Raw genomic sequence first — 15855 nt, 5'->3', positions numbered from 1 at the left:
GTGTGTGTGTGTGTGTGTGTGTGTGTGTGTGTGTGTGTGTATGTGTGTGTGTGTGTGTGTGTGTGTGTGTGTGTGTGTGTGTGTGTGTGTGTGTGTGTGTGTGTGTGTGTGTGTGTGTGTGTGTGTGTGTTTGTGTGTGTGTGTTTGTGTGTGTTTGTGTGTTTGTGTGTGTGTGTGTGTGTGTGTGTGTGTGTGTGTGTGTGTGTGTGTGTGTGTTTGTGTGTGTGTGTGTGTGTGTGTGTTTGAAAAGAGGTGTTGTGGGGTGCAGGTGAGGAAGGTTGAGGAAGACATGGGAGAAGTAGACAGGCTATGGATTTGGATTCCTCTGAAAGGATGCGAATCCTCTTAAAGGAATCCAACCACCTTTAGACGGTTCCAGTCCTTTTAAGAGGAATGCAGCCTCGCTAGAAAGGAGCTGGAACTAAGTGAACAATATAAACCTTTGTTACGTCATGGGGGTTGGTGGCTGTAGTTTTTACATGTATATCAAGTTACTATACACTGTTATGGGTGTCGTGTGGCGGCTTAGAAGTCCAGACACTTAGGGCAAAGGTGAGAGAGGCTATGGGTGGAGAAAGGAGAGTAGGAAGCAGGAAGGGGAACGGGGAATAGATGGTATCAGTAGTATTGATGTATGCATATCACGCATGTACGTGTGTGTGTGTGTGTGTGTGTGTGTGTGTATGTACGCGTATGTGTGTATACGTGTGTTTGAGTCACCAGTGTCTTGGGTCACGTGCTGGACTTGTGAGCGATATTTTTTGCCCTTCTGAATGGGAGCTTAGCAGTCCTATGAACCACACGCTTTTTCTTTGCTTAAGGGTGACAGTAACGGCTTGCATTATTGGTTAAATCTTTCTATGCCGTGAGCACGACGCGAACTCGGGAGTACCGCGTGTCAGTCTGAGAAGCTATCCCTTACAAGCGATGGTTCATCGCAGTCTTCGATCACGTGTTGGACTAGTGATCGACAGCTATTCCCCCTCCCTGATGAGAGCTCAGAGCTCATTTATGGTCCGATTTGTGGGTAATGCTGTGACCTTACACACACACACGCGCGCGCGCGCCCGCCTAAATCTTTGCCCACCAGAGTTGGGGTACCGACTCGCTGAATGAGCGGTCGAAAAAGGCACCACTGCAACATCGACCCGTGTGTGTGTGTGTGTGTGTGTGGTTCACCATGGTCTTGGATCACGTGTTGGACTCGTGATCGACAGCTATTTCCCTCTCGAAAGAGAGCTCAGAGCTCATATATGACCGATCTATGGGTAATGCTGTGACCTTACTCGCGCACACACACCCAACTCCCCGCATACGAGAGTTGGAGTAACGACTCGCAGCGCAGCGATACTGAAATTATTTCGGCCCTGGGCGGGATTCGAACCCGGACCGCCGTAGTGATAGCCTGGAACTCTACCACTGCGCCACGAGAGCATTATTTGAGTTATTTTGTGGCAAGTGCCAGGCCATTTGATTAAGCTGAATACATAGAGGTTCCATTTTAACCCGAATATGTCCTTTTACTGAATAAAATCGTCCAATATTGACCAGAATAAAGCCTCTTTAAAATGTAACCTGACAATGAGAGTATCAACATTATCGTATGAGATTTTGCCATCACCTTGGACACGGAGTTAAAATATTCATTCATTTATACACACCGTGCAGTATCTGGAACAATGATAAAATTCTTGGTCACTCATGCACATTTCGTTCTGACAATAGACGGTTCAGTTTGCATAGAGATATCCTTTGTATAGTGTTAGCTCATAGATAATAATAAATTTGGTCAGGGGAAAGGAACAAATGTATATAGTACAATACAGTAAAATATTCATAGGGATAGATAAACATACTATATTCTGTTATATTTATTCCCTAATTGTAATAGAAAACGTTAATACTGTTTTCTGTAAGTTTTAAGCGTAGACTACAACATTTTAGGATATAACGTCTTTTTCCTGCCAGTCGCACAAAACAGTGATGGGTTCGTGAATTGCTCTGTGATGAATACAATCGCCTGACGCCAGCCATTCAACAAAAGAAAGGTGTCACTCGATATGGATTGACATTTTCATTGCATGAACACCATAGGGCTAAAATAAAATAAAATATAAAATATATCAAAGTGTATTGCCGAGCTGCAGCTAAAAAAAAAAGGTCCAGATTGTAGTAAACTTGATAAATTTTGCTCATTTCTTATTCATATTTTATTAATTCATTTTTCAACAATCTAAATATATTATTAGTCTAATTTATTCGTGTATTTATTTACTATATTTTATTCTATTTATATTTTTATCGTCATCAATCGTTTTCAATCATTATCAATCATCAATCATAATCAATCATCATCGTCGTCGTCGTTATTATCATTATTGTTATTATTGTCATTCTAGAGGATGCAAGCCCGACCTCGGTACAGTAAGGCAGTTCTTGGCGTAGGCACCTCATATGTTCGCCAAAAGCATTCCTGCAGGTCCTCGTGATGCTTCTGAGGGAGGAAATGTTCAAGGTCCTGATCGGCCTTGCCCTCATCAGTTCCCTGTGCCTCTCCTTCGTCTTCTACTCCAGAGGGCTGGATTACGGCGTTGTCCTTAATTACAATGTAAGTTAATGGAAGCGTTCACACACAACCGCTTAGTTTTTTTTTCCGCGGTTCAAATTCTCTAGTGTGAACAGGGCCCTAGGTTATTTGTATATGTAATTGTATGGTAAATCGTTTTGGATGCTTGCTCTCTCTCTCTCTCTCTCTCTCTCTCTCTCTCTCTCTTTATCTATCTATCTATCTATCTATCTTTTCCCTTATTGTTCATTATGTACATAAAGGACTTAGACAATGTAATTAATAGTGATGTTAGTAAGTTTGCTGACGACACTGAAATAGGACGCCTAATTAGGTCAGACGACACCGAGCTTCTGCAAGATGGTCTTACAAATTGTTCCCATGGTCGGTGAAATGGCAAATGGACTTCAATATCTCAAGTGCAACGTGTTAAACGTAGAGCTACACAACCCCGAAAACAGATTTGGCTTAGATAACACCTTTTTAGAGAAAACTATGTGAGAGAGAGACTTGGGAGTTCTAGTGAGTTCCGACCTTAAATCCAGGAAACAGTGCATTAGTGCCAGGAATAAAGCTAACGGAGCATTAGGTTTCATTACTAGCACGGTTACGAATAGAAGTGCAGAGGTAATTATCAAACTCTATCTAGCGTTAGTTAGACCCATCCTTGACTATGCGGTATAGTTTTGGTCTCCGTCTTATAGAATGGACATCAACTCACTGGAATCAGTGCAAAGGAGAATGACCAAAATGATACATGGGCTCAGAAATTTACCTTACGAAGTCAGGCTTAGCCACCTTAATCTACACTCTGGAATAGAGGTGTTCAAGTGGATCAAAGGCTTTAACAAGGGTGACGCAAACAAGGTCATCATATTAAGACAACAAGGAAGGACTCGCAGTAATGGATTTAGATTGGACAAATTTAGATTTAAGAAGGAAATAGGCAAGAATTGGTTTATTAATAGGGTGTTTAACGAATGGAATAGACTTAGTAACCATATAGTGAGCATTGAAACTATCTGTTGTTTTAAGAAACGGTTAGACAACTTTGTGGCTGGTGATGACAGGTGGTAATGGACATGGAACTGCCTAGTGTAGGCCTTATGGTCTCTTGCAGTCTCCTTCATTCCTATGTTCACACACACACACACACACACACACACACACACACACACACACACACACACACACACACACACACACACACACACACACACACACACACTGATACTCCAACTCTGGTGAGCAAGGATTAGGTGTATGTTGTGTGGGGGATCACAGTATTATCCATACATCAGGCCATGTTTGAGCTCTAAGCTCTCATCAAGGCGGTAATATCTGTCGATCACGGTTCCAACACGTGATCCATGACCCTAATGAAACACACACACACACACACACACACACACACACACACACACACACACACACACACACACACACACACACACACTTGTTTTATTGTTTTAAAGCATTACGTAATATGCACTCATGCCCGTAGCGTATTGGTGCAACGCAGTCAAATACTTGTTCCCCATAGATGTTGGATGAGTGGGTATATAAACATACAAAAACAGTGAATATCAAACGCTAGGTTAAACCTTTTCCCGTAAAACGTGATTAAAAGAAAACAGACCAAAACGAACAAAATAAGGGGAGACTTCATTCGACTTGAGTTTAAACTTAAGCCGCACTCACACCATGGAAACTTAAGGGTTTGCCGCACCGACGTAAGCGGTCCCGTGCGTCCTTGGAAGCAAACAGCAATAATCGAGGGGGACGGGTCGTCTGGACACCGTCGCCATCCAGTTGGCGTCTGACGGCGACTGGACGCGGTCGAAGAGCGACCTAGCACTATAGCCACAACACTAAAGGGCGCTGAATGGCCTACCGGCTCCGGTGCTTGGCCTTCAAGCCAAAAATTTCATAAAGCAATCAATCAAATCAATCACAACACTAAAGGTCCACGCCGCACTCCGTCAGGCGCCGCAACACGCCAACAGGACGGCGACCATGATCCCGACCGGCGCCGCATATGGGATGCAGGCCTCCGATGGACGCAATACCGGCCGCGCATGACAACGACCCCGTTATGCAGGTCCTCGACGTAGTCACAGTGGACCCCTCGCTACACATCTCTTTCAGCAACCGATGCGTCAACATACACAATGTGCATACTGCAGTGACCCTCACAGTCCCATACAACCGCCAATAAACCCTACAACTACTGAGGCTATCGTTAATATTCGACAAGGGTAACCTGGACACCGACATCGCCATCTGCAAGCTGCTGAAGGAACGCAGGAGGAAGCAGAAGAAGGAACCTAGACTGTGAGTATGTGGTGTACATGTACCCCACAAGCATTCCAGCATCGGTGGAGTTGGAGTGTATAGCACCTCACGCTGGTATTGACAATGGTCCAAAAGGCCGAAAGGGTCACCGCAATTAGGTCTGGTCTGGCCATGGCGTCGGGTCAGTCCCGCATATATATACTGCCTGCCCCGAGCGGGTAGGCCAGTTAGTTAGTTCTCTGTACTAAACTTATTACGCGTCACTAGGCCTTCGCGGTCGGTCCCACACTTTGGGGCCCACGCCACGTCTGCCTCTGACACACGTACCTTCACTAGAACAAAGTATACAAACGAAACTGCGCATAATTCTCTCCCTACGTCACCTAGCCCAAGTAACACACTCGTATGTTACAGGTACGACCGTGGCTTCTCCGTAGGGTGAAGTATGGACTTTACGAGAACCTTCTACAGGAACTTGGCTCTGAGGATCCCCCAGCCTTCAAGAACTACCTGTGGATTGATGTAACGCTGTTCAAGAAGATACTGGGCCGTGTGGCACGATCGCCGCATGACGCCGCATGACGTACCTTGGTCTCCGCATGACGCCGTCCTAATTTAGAGCGCCGTCTGATGCCGACCTGATCTAGAGCGCCATTTGACGCCGAGCGGTTGGGGACGGCGCGATGTCCGACACGAAGGTGTCTCGTAACCGTCCCGTCCAAATTTCCAACTTGACTGGCCGCCGACTCAATTTTTGAGTTTCGTGGGTGCTCAAAATTTCCTGACACCCGCCACGACCTCTCCCGAGCTTCCAGCCGTCTTCCCGTTCAGCGGCCACCTCTCCTGAAGCACGGCAACTTAGACAAAGACTTCGCTACGACCTCTGAGCCTGCGCGGGACTGAGCTTAAGTTTCCACAGTGTGAGTGCTTCTTTATTCTTATTCGAGTTATAATCAGGGTTAAGACCTATGATCAAGGTGGTAATAATCTTAGATTGTGTGACAAATCAAATCGATGTACGTGAGAGAGGGGGTGGAATTATGGTCTTATGTGGTATTGTTAATTAGTAACCATTTAAGAATTATTATTATTATTATTATCATTTCATACGTCAACAGCCTAGCTTGTCAGAATTTGCAATTGGTAAGGTAGATCACAAGTTCTGGGTTGTGTAAGTCTGTTAATGGACAGGGAGGTCCTGTCACGTTACTCGTTCAAGATGCTTTCATGATGTCTATTTGCCCTTATGGGCAAAGGTTTAAGTGAGAGATTCCTTCATTTGTTCGTGTTTGCCGCAAAATGGCCATCACCTGTGCGTAGCCTATTTTGTTGTTCTCGTTTTTTTTTCTTTCTTTTTGGGGGGGAAGGTTCCTACTTGGAGGATGAGGTTAAACTTAAGCTTAGGGATGACTCCAGTCTTCCGTGCGTGGGGATCTTGTACAAGACAAGAATGCCAAATCAACATTTGCCTTTATCGGGTCCCTGTTCGAACTCTCAGACAGATTTGGTTGTTCAGACCAAATGACCTCACGTTGCATTTGATTTAATTCGAAGTAAACTCAACTTTTCTGAATAGATTAGGTTATGTGCTGTATAAAGGCGGAACTGGTTTGCGTGTGATACGTGTTTTTAGGATCGTGTAAAAAACCAACCATGATGAAAAAAATATAGAAAGTTTCTTATGGCTAAGAACAGTTTGGCAAAAAGAGCTACACGTGGACTCAATTCTAGGCCAAGGGAGGACTTATCTTTGATCATCGATTTGAGGCTAAGTTTGCACTTTATCTGGTTCATGCCGGAACGCGTTCCGCATCTGAGTAACAAAGTCTTCAGTTCACAGATCCGCTTTTCAAAATACAACAAACAACTATTAGCAAGAAATTGTTTATGGCGCTCCGTCGGTGATCGATGACGACGATAGTGCCCCGGTGAAGTGTGAGGGTGTAAGTGAGGCTGGGTAGTGGTGCTAATGTCCTTGGCGCTGATGCCATCGAAGGTAACGGTGGAGCCCAATGTTTGACCCGCAGGTAATACCAAGATTTAAGCCTCAGATTTGAGAATAGTGTTATCAGGCCAAAGTCGAGAGAAGGATTGTCTGAGTCAGGGTTTTCTCGTGGGCTGAACAGAAGCATCAGGCAGCATATTGGGCGAGTGTGTTTGTATAGGGCACGATGTATCCGATGCTTGAGTGATGGGAATGCAGGGCCATTTTTCTAGCCTCGCATATGAGTTGCTTGAAATAGGTTTCAAAGTCCCAACTGCCCCTATATATATATATGTATATATATATATATATATATATATATATATATATATATATATATACAGTATATATATATATATATATAAAACGACAAATGTACTGAACTTTTTTTTCAGAAATCTTGAAGACGTACTACGTCCTCATTCTTCTTTTCCTTCTTCGTCTTCTTACTTTTCTTCTTCATCTTCGTCTTCTTTTCTTCTTCCTTCTCCTTCTTCTTCTTAATCAATGCCTCAGCTGAGACACTTTCCCCTCCAACACTTACAAGTACCTTGCACGTTCCCCTCTTTCAGAGACTTCGAGGGGACTCCGCCCATCACCCTCTGGTGGACCAGCTGGGCAACCTGACGGAGGAAGTCTCGACCCTCGAGAACAAGACACTCTTCGTTGTCCAGAGGCTTCGTCAGCTCTACCGGGACTCGGAGCTCCTGCGGGTGCGCTTCAAGGAGGAGAACCTAATCTCTGGGTTGTGCGGACTCTTCGGCGGGTGTTCTTCCGGGAGGAACGAGGACCTGGGGGCCTGGACCTCGACGTCCTCGACGGGGAAGGTGATCCCTTAAGGAGGAGGAGGAGGAGGAGGGGGTGGGAGTCTTATGCTCTCGGATGAATAGAATCGCCCAGCGACAAGTTCCCTGAGGAAGAGGAGGATTCGTCTGGCCTCGGATGAACATAAGGTCGCCTGGCGCCAGTTCACTGAGGAGGATTCCTCTGTCTTCTTTCAACCTTCGTCTCTTTCACTGCGGAGGTCGGGAGGCGGGAAGGCACGGGGGTCCCCCTAAGGCAGCGTTTCCGAGCCTGGGGTGCTAGTATACTGTACACTTTCCTTTATCCTTCTAGTAATAAGATATTAGCAATTAGACGTTGCTGGACTGTTTAGACCTGACAACACGGGGCTGCTGGGGTCGGAAAAGGTTGGGAAACGCTGTCTTAAGTGAATAAAATCGCCTGGCGGCAGCTAGAATAAACGACTGGTGTACAAAGGGTTTGCGCCAAGGCTGATGATAATGAAATGCTAAAAGTTCTTTCACTGAAGGATTAGGTCGAGATGGATCATTTGAAGAAAATCGCCTGACAGCTGCCGAAAAAGAGTGTAAAGATTGAATATTCTGGTAAAAGAAGAACATAAATAACTATCATCTTTTGACGTTTATCCGAGCTTTCCAATGATTGACCGAAATGGCCTGCGGTGATCAAGATGGGTTAAATCAACTGTGACGTGTTAAACTCGTTTCTTTCGGCCGATGATAACCGTTTGACGTTTACAGAATAAACTTTGTAAAGTACGTTGGGGTTGGGGGGGGGGGAGTGTTATGTAAAAGGGGGCTAAGAAAACCATCACAGAGTTGAGTCTGGACCCCTAACCCACCAACCCCAAGACCCCCCAACCCCAAGACCCCCCAACCCCGCTCCCGAACCTCGGGTAAATGAAATCTTCGTTCTCGGGTCGAATGAGTGACCCGAAGGGGCGTGACTGCGTGACAGACCCTTCTTTGTTTGTGTGACGTCATATTATTATGGGGATTGTAGTGTTTTTTTGTTTTTTTTTAATCCAAAGGACACGAAAGAGGTGTTGACGAACATGTAACATTTAGTCATTCAGTTAATGATGTAAAAGTAGATTACGAAAATTTGATCACACAGCACAATATATATATATACATATATATATATATATATATATATATATATATATATATATATACTATATATATATACATAATATATATATATATATACATACATATATTATATATTGTGTGTGTATATATGTATTAGAAAGATCGCTGGCTGAGTGGGTTAGGGCGTCGTTACTTGCGGCGAAAATCAAGGGGATGGCGGTTCGAACCCTGTCACCGATGAAGTTGAACCAAGGACATGGTTCATTAAATTCCACGCTACAAAGTCCTCTGTAAGAGGCACCGTCCTAGCCTTCCGATAGGGGGGAATCTGTGACGTTAAACCATATCATCATCATTTTTGGGGGGAGGGGAGGGAGGGATGCATACAACAAGACTTGTCCAGTCCCCTTGGTTCACCAAAACAACGTGAAATGGTCCACCAGTGGACCACGGCTCACTAGATTGGAAATTCAAGGCTGGCCTCTTCTTGAAAACTTGAAAGAAAAAACGCTTAATGTGCTTTATTCTCTTTCGTCAGGCGATTTGATTAAACCAAAGAAGCCCACAGACAAGCTATGGATCTCTTTCACGACGTAAAGGGGTTTGATAGTTTTTATTTTTAGTGCTGCCGGCGATTTTATTCAGCTGAGGCCGGTAGCGAAATTTGGGTGTGGGTGGGTCAGTCATTGAACTAATTTATTATTATTATTATTATTATTATTATTATTATTATTATTATTATTATTATTATTATTATTATTATTATTATTATTATTATTATTTGTCTCTCTAAAATATTTTTCCATTTAGTTGATAAATTTTTTTTTTTTTTTACATTTTGCTTGTTTGCCAGATTGTATACAGCGAGGACCTCTTTCCGGGGGACTGAAGTGTCACTCTCCACAACTAATTATTATTATTATTATTATTTTTTTTTGTCTAAAATATTTTTCCATTTAGATGATACACAATTTTTTATTCTTTTTTTTTTTTTTAAGTTTTGCTTGTTTGCCAGATTGTATACAGCGAAGACCTCTTTTCGGGGGACTGGAGTGTCATTCTCCACATCATTTTTCGATCGTGTATTAGAGCTCCGTTGTTTGTTCGAAGGAAATAATAATAAGTGTGGATTCAAGTTGTCTTCGAATCTCGTACTTGCGATCTCTCAAGGGAGAAAGGTTGAACGGTTGTTTTAGTGTGGGTCTGTTTCTCTGTCACCTACTGGGAGGAAGAGGAGGAGGAAGAGGAAGAAGAAAAAGAGGAGAAAGAGGAGGAGGAGGAAGGAGGGAAGGAGAACGAAGAGGAGGAAGAAGAGGAGGAGGAGGAAAAAGGAGAAGAGAAAGAAGAAGAGGAGGAGGAAGAAGAAGAAGAAGAGATAGGGGAGGAGGAGGAAGGAGGGAAGGAGAACGAAGAGGAAGAAGAACAGGAGGAGGATGAGAAAGGAGAAGAGAAAGAAGAAGAAGAGGAGGAAGAAGAAGAAGAGTAGAAAGAGAAGGAGGAGGTAGGAGAGAAGGAGGAAGAAGAGGGGGAGGTTGAGAAAGAAGAGGAGAAGGAAGAAGAAGAAGAGGAGGAGGAGAAAGAAGAAGAGAAGAAAGAAGAGGAGGGGGAAGGAGAGGAAGAGGAGGGGAGAAAGAGGAAAAAGAAGTGGAGGGGAGGAAGAATATCTCAAAGTGTTAAACGTAGGGCTAAAACAACCCCTAAAAAAAAAGTATATATAGCTTAGATCAGCGTTTTTCAAACTTTTTTTTTACTGCGACCCACAGCAAGAACCACATTTTACATCGCTACCCATAATACTTAGGTGTAATGAGATATATGTATTATATATATATTTGTATATATATATGTATATATATATATGTATATATATATTTGTATATATATATGTATATATATGTATATATATAGATGTATATATATATATATGTATATATATATATATGTGTATATATATATATATATATATATATATATATATATATATATATATATAACTAGATATGGTACGATATCTAAAAGTGCGGAGAGTAAGTCTGAGTTCACTAAAAATTAGTAAAAACTGACAGGAATATGAAATGTAAGCATATGAAATTAGACTAGCTATTCAATTGTTACTCATCAAATAAGGTTGTTACAGTATTGGAACATCCTTTTATGTATATGTATATATATATATATATATATATATATATATATATATATATATATATATATATATATATATATATATAGAGAGAGAGAGAGAGAGAGAGAGAGAGAGAGAGAGAAAGTGAGAGAAGGAAAAGAAAGGGAAAGAGAGAAAGAAACAAGAAAGATATTTCAGGAGACGTTCATTTTTCATCATCATCTCTTCCTCCTCCTCCGCCTTGCTCTCACTTGCGTATCTTTAATTTCCTTTTTTTTTTCGCCACCCATTTTATTTTTCACGCGACCCACTGAAGGGTCGGGACCCACAGTTTGAAAAACGCTGGCTTAGAAAACCCCTTTTTAGAGAAAACGGAGTGCAAGAGAGACTTGAGAGTGCTAGTGAGTCCTAATCTTAAGTCCAGGAAACAGGGCATTAACGCCAGAGCATTAGGCTTTGTTGCTATGACAGTTCCTAATAAAAGCACAGAGGTCGTTATCAAACTCTATCGTTAGACCCATCCTTGACTATGCGGGACAGTTTTGGTCTCCGTCCTATAGAATGGATATCAATTCACTAGAATCGGTAAAGAGGAGAATGACCAGAATGATACATGGGCTCAGAAATTTACCTTACGAAGAGAAGCTTAGGCACCTTAACTCACACTCTCTGGAAGGACGCAGAGTGCGGGGTGATCTAATAGAGGTGTCTAAAGCCACGTCCACACGGTCGAGCACTGCCCGCCGGGCACGAGGGCTTTGCTCGACAACGGGCAATTTCATCGGGCAAACCATCAAACTGTCCGTTCCCGGCACCATTTGCGGGCAGTGGATGGATGGAGGGCTGACATTGCTGCCAAACGCACGAGGTGAGGTGCGAGCAAAGTTAGCAAACCCGCTCAGTACAGACCGCCAATTAATCGCTCGCTCAATCGCCCAATGGCAAAAGCCCTCTTTTATACACTACTATCTTTTTATTTCCTTAAGCCACGTCCACACGGTCGAGCAGTGTCCGTCGGGCACGAAGGCTTTGCCCTTGTACGAGCAGTTTCAGCGGGCAAACCATCAAACTGTCCGCTCCCGGCGCCAATAGAGGGCAGTGGATGGAGGTCTTCCGTCACTGCCAAACGCACGAGGTAAGGTGTAGGCAGATCCACTGACTACCACGTTATTAGTACACCATGTCCACACCGAGTGCTAGTGCATATTGGTCACGACAAGACACTATAACTTCGATTGATATATATAAATCACATGAATGTCTGTGGAATGTAAGGTGTTTTGATTACAGAAATAGAGACAAACGTGCTGCTGGTGTAATGCTTTGCCTCATATTTGTCTCTTGCCTCTGAATATAGCTCTCCACTTTCGATACAAGAAAAAAAAATTGTTTATGTCCATCCGCACGTAATTGCGGAACAAAGTTTCATTTTCCTCATGCAATTCACGTAGGATTGTCACAGAGCTACCCATTCTTTCACGTCTCTGCAACCACTCCCGGCACCAGACACGTCTCTGTGGTCTCTTGTTTTTCTTTTTAATGCAGGCACCAATTATGATAGAATATAGTGCTATCTTCTTTCGAAGTATGGAGCGCACCATGGTGATCTTACCGTAATGAACCACTCGCTCACAACAACTGCTGGCGTCCGACTGCCCTCCAACCACCACAGACAGCTGTGTGGACATCTTACGCGGGCATAGACTGCAGACTTTGCCCTGCCAGGCACAGCCTGCCAGGCACATCTCGACCGTGTGGACGTGGCTTAAGTGGATCAAGGGCTTTAATAAGGGTGATGCAGACAAGGTCATCCTATTAAGACAACAGGGAAGGATTCACAGCAATGGATTTAAATTGGACAAGCTTAGAGTCTAAAAGAAAATAGACAAGAACTGGTTTACAAATAGAGTGGTCAACGAATGGAATAGACTTGGTAACAGTAAAGTGAGCGCTAAAACTATCGGTTGTATTGAGAGAAGGTTAGATAGTTTTATGGATGGGGTGATAGGTGGCAATGAACATGGAACTACCTAGTGTAGGTCTTAATGCCTCTTGCAAGAACTTTTTATTTTATTTTCATGTTTCTTAAGAAGAAGAAAAAAAGAGGAGGAGGGCGGTTTCTGGTTGCTGAAGTGATGGAATTTAGCCAAAGTCTATATATAGTGTAGGTCTTAATGCCTCTTGCAATAACTTTTTTTATTGTCATATATCTTAAGAAGAAGAAAAAAAAGAGGAGGAGGGCAGTTTCTAGTTGCTGAAGTGCTGGAAATTTAGTCAGTCTAAATATAGATCTTGGAACCTAGATCGAGTGCCAGACCACCGGGGCTGCGCCTCCAGATGGAGATGAAGGTGATGGTAATGAGAAACGAGAGACGGTGGAGATGATACTCTTCGTCATCCCGATTTATAAGTGCAGAAAGGAAGATGTTATTTTATGCTTTGTGAGCATGTCATGGCATCTAAGATGATTTTGGGCTTCATGTAATTGAGAAATAGCGTAGTCATGAGAACACAGGTAATCAAGAAAACTCTTTAAATCAAGAAAACTCTTTAGGTTATTTCTGGCAAAATGAGACGGTTTTCTTTTTTACGAATCTTTGTTTTTTTTTTATATAAAATACTAAGGCCACTACATCACTTCAGAATGTGTCGATGGACTTGTGTTCTTGTGTTCCTCTATTTGACTTACGTGAGGCGCATTCGTCTCTCTTCTCTAGACCCCTCGATTTGCGGCGAACGGCTGACCAAAAAAAAAAAAAAAAAAAAAAAAAAAAAAAAAAAAAAAAAAAAAAAAAAAAAAAAAAAAAAAAAAAAAAAAAAAAAAAAAAAAAAAAAAAAAAAAAATCCCGGCAGCGTACCTGATGTATCTGAAGTTTGGAAATAAAATCATATCCTCACGTTTTTCACGTGTCACCTCTTTTCTTTACCCTCTTCGAATGTCCCATGTTCTTTGATAACATCGATCGTCGTGCAAAGATGTGAGAACATGTTCTTGAAGCTAAATCCTATTGTACGTAAAGTCATGCACATGAGTCAAAATGAGCATGAACTACCGCTACAAAGGTAAAGATATAAAGAATAAGAATGATTTGATCGGGAAAACATGGCCATAGTGTAACAGATTGCGTCGAAAGAGATGAAAGATGGAAGGGCACCTGGAATGAACGGTACGTGAATCCTATGGGATGAATGGTACGTGAATCCTACAAAATAACTGGTAAGATTCTTTGTCATTGGTGTTGTTACTGGTATTGCAATAATCAATATTGATATTGCTATTATTACTATTATCATTAGTAGTAGTATTGTTATTATCATCTTTATTGTTATTTTGTATATACTTTGTGCATATATTTTTTATTCCATTTCGCTTTTACTTTATCTGATCTAATGAGTTGAATTGATTGATCTATTTACTTTATTTTAATGATTTGGTTTCATTAATTTCATTTATCTAATTTTATTAATGTATTTGTTTACTTAATTAAACTGATTTTATTTAGTTAAATCCATTATGTCGATATATTTGTTTGTTTACTTTTCTGTTTATCTGTGTGTGGCTGGTTTTCACAAAAAATTGAGGGGTATGAAAACTTCCTGAACAACGTGTGGTTTTCAGATGAGGCCCACTTTCTGCTGTGTGGCCATGTTAACTCCAAGAACTGGGTTTTCTGGGGGAATTTACAGCCCTCACTGTATTACTGAGCGACCTTTGCCTTCAAAGAAGTGCACTGCACGGGTTGGAATGTCCAAGCATGGAATTATTGGGCCATTTGTTTTTTTAAGATGAGAATGGAAAGGTCGTGACAGTAACAAAGGAGCTACGTGAAAATCATGGAACTGTTCTGAGGCGAGCTGGAGGAACATGATGTTGCTGAAGATGAACAATGGTTTCAACAGGATGGTGCTCCTCCTCAAACTGCAAACGTTACCATGGAGCTGGTTCAAGGAGCACGTTGGGGGACACATCATCAGCCGCAAAACCGACACAGAAAGGTCACCATATTCTCCGGATCTCAACCCTCCAGACTTCTTCCTCTGGGGTTTCCTCAAAGACAATATCTATAAGAACAACCTTACTACCATTCCAGAGTTGAAAGCAAACATAACAGCGAACATTCAGACCATCAGTCAGGAGGACTGTATGCGTGTTATCAATCACTTAGCACGGCACGTTCAGGAATGCCTCAGACACAATGGCGGACATTTAGAGCATATTCTCCAAGCACCCTGTTTTCTTTTTTTTCCAAGTTTATGCCTTATCACTTTGGAATGTATAATTGTTATTATCTCAGCTTCAAATATATGTAATCATTATCAGTATATCATGTTTGGGTATTAGATAAAGTCTAGTTGAAGGGGTTTCAATTATTCTGAAACAATCTGTATGTATGTAACAGTTAGGATTTTAGTCTACAAAAATAGTCCACTAGTCAACAGCCGATGAACCAAAAAATAAAAAGTAAAATATAAATAAGTAAATAAATGAATAATTAGTCATACAAGTTAATAAATAGACAAATAAATGAACTAATAGGTCAACAAATAAACAAACTAACAGTTAGGATTTTAGTTTACAAATAGTCCACTAGTCAATAGCCGGTGAACCAAAAAATAGAAAGTAAAATATAAATAAATAAATGAATAATTAGGCATAAAACTTAATAAATAGACAAATAAATGAACCAATAGATCAACAAATAAACAAACTAATAAACAAACAAACAAACACACAAGGAGCCGGTCTCCCTCAGGAGCGGAGCAGCACCTGACAGAGTCCGTCCAAGTGTTGGACGGAAGTATCCGTGTCCTCGGGCCTTCCTCCAGAGTAACTCAAGACCGGAGAGGAAGTGGATTGGGATGAATGCAGACTCGGGTTGGGTCCTGCCATCCATCCCATACAATCCATTCCCATCCGAGGTGTCAAAAAGGGGATGATGATCATAACTATAGTGATGATAATTATAATGATAGTAATGATGATAAT

The 15855-nt window shown here is 41.9% G+C and overlaps 1 protein-coding gene across 1 annotated transcript; it reads left to right on the top strand.

The window, feature by feature from the left end:
* The first annotated feature begins 2414 nt into the window (after positions 1–2414).
* On the top strand, positions 2415–8369 carry LOC143035511 (uncharacterized). Its single transcript, XM_076202377.1, has 2 exons — positions 2415–2608; positions 7418–8369. Exons 1-2 carry the CDS (start codon positions 2489–2491, stop codon positions 7682–7684), a joined length of 387 nt encoding a protein of 128 aa, XP_076058492.1. The 5' UTR covers positions 2415–2488; the 3' UTR covers positions 7685–8369.
* The last annotated feature ends 7486 nt before the right edge of the window (positions 8370–15855 follow it).

This window comes from Oratosquilla oratoria, chromosome 19 (genome assembly GCF_046742065.1).
Source record: "Oratosquilla oratoria isolate Oo_2021 chromosome 19, ASM4674206v1, whole genome shotgun sequence".
NCBI lineage: Eukaryota > Metazoa > Arthropoda > Malacostraca > Stomatopoda > Squillidae > Oratosquilla > Oratosquilla oratoria.
The sequence above is the reverse complement of the archived record's forward strand: the minus strand, read 5'-3'. Positions and strand labels throughout refer to the sequence as shown.

Bases quoted from the DNA above. Each gene is read 5' to 3' on its own strand.
- LOC143035511 (XM_076202377.1), top strand. From the start codon at position 2,489: ATGCTTCTGAGGGAGGAAATGTTCAAGGTCCTGATCGGCCTTGCCCTC. The intron at 2,609-7,417 runs GTAAGTTAATGG...CCCCTCTTTCAG, and splicing joins GCGTTGTCCTTAATTACAAT to AGACTTCGAGGGGACTCCGC.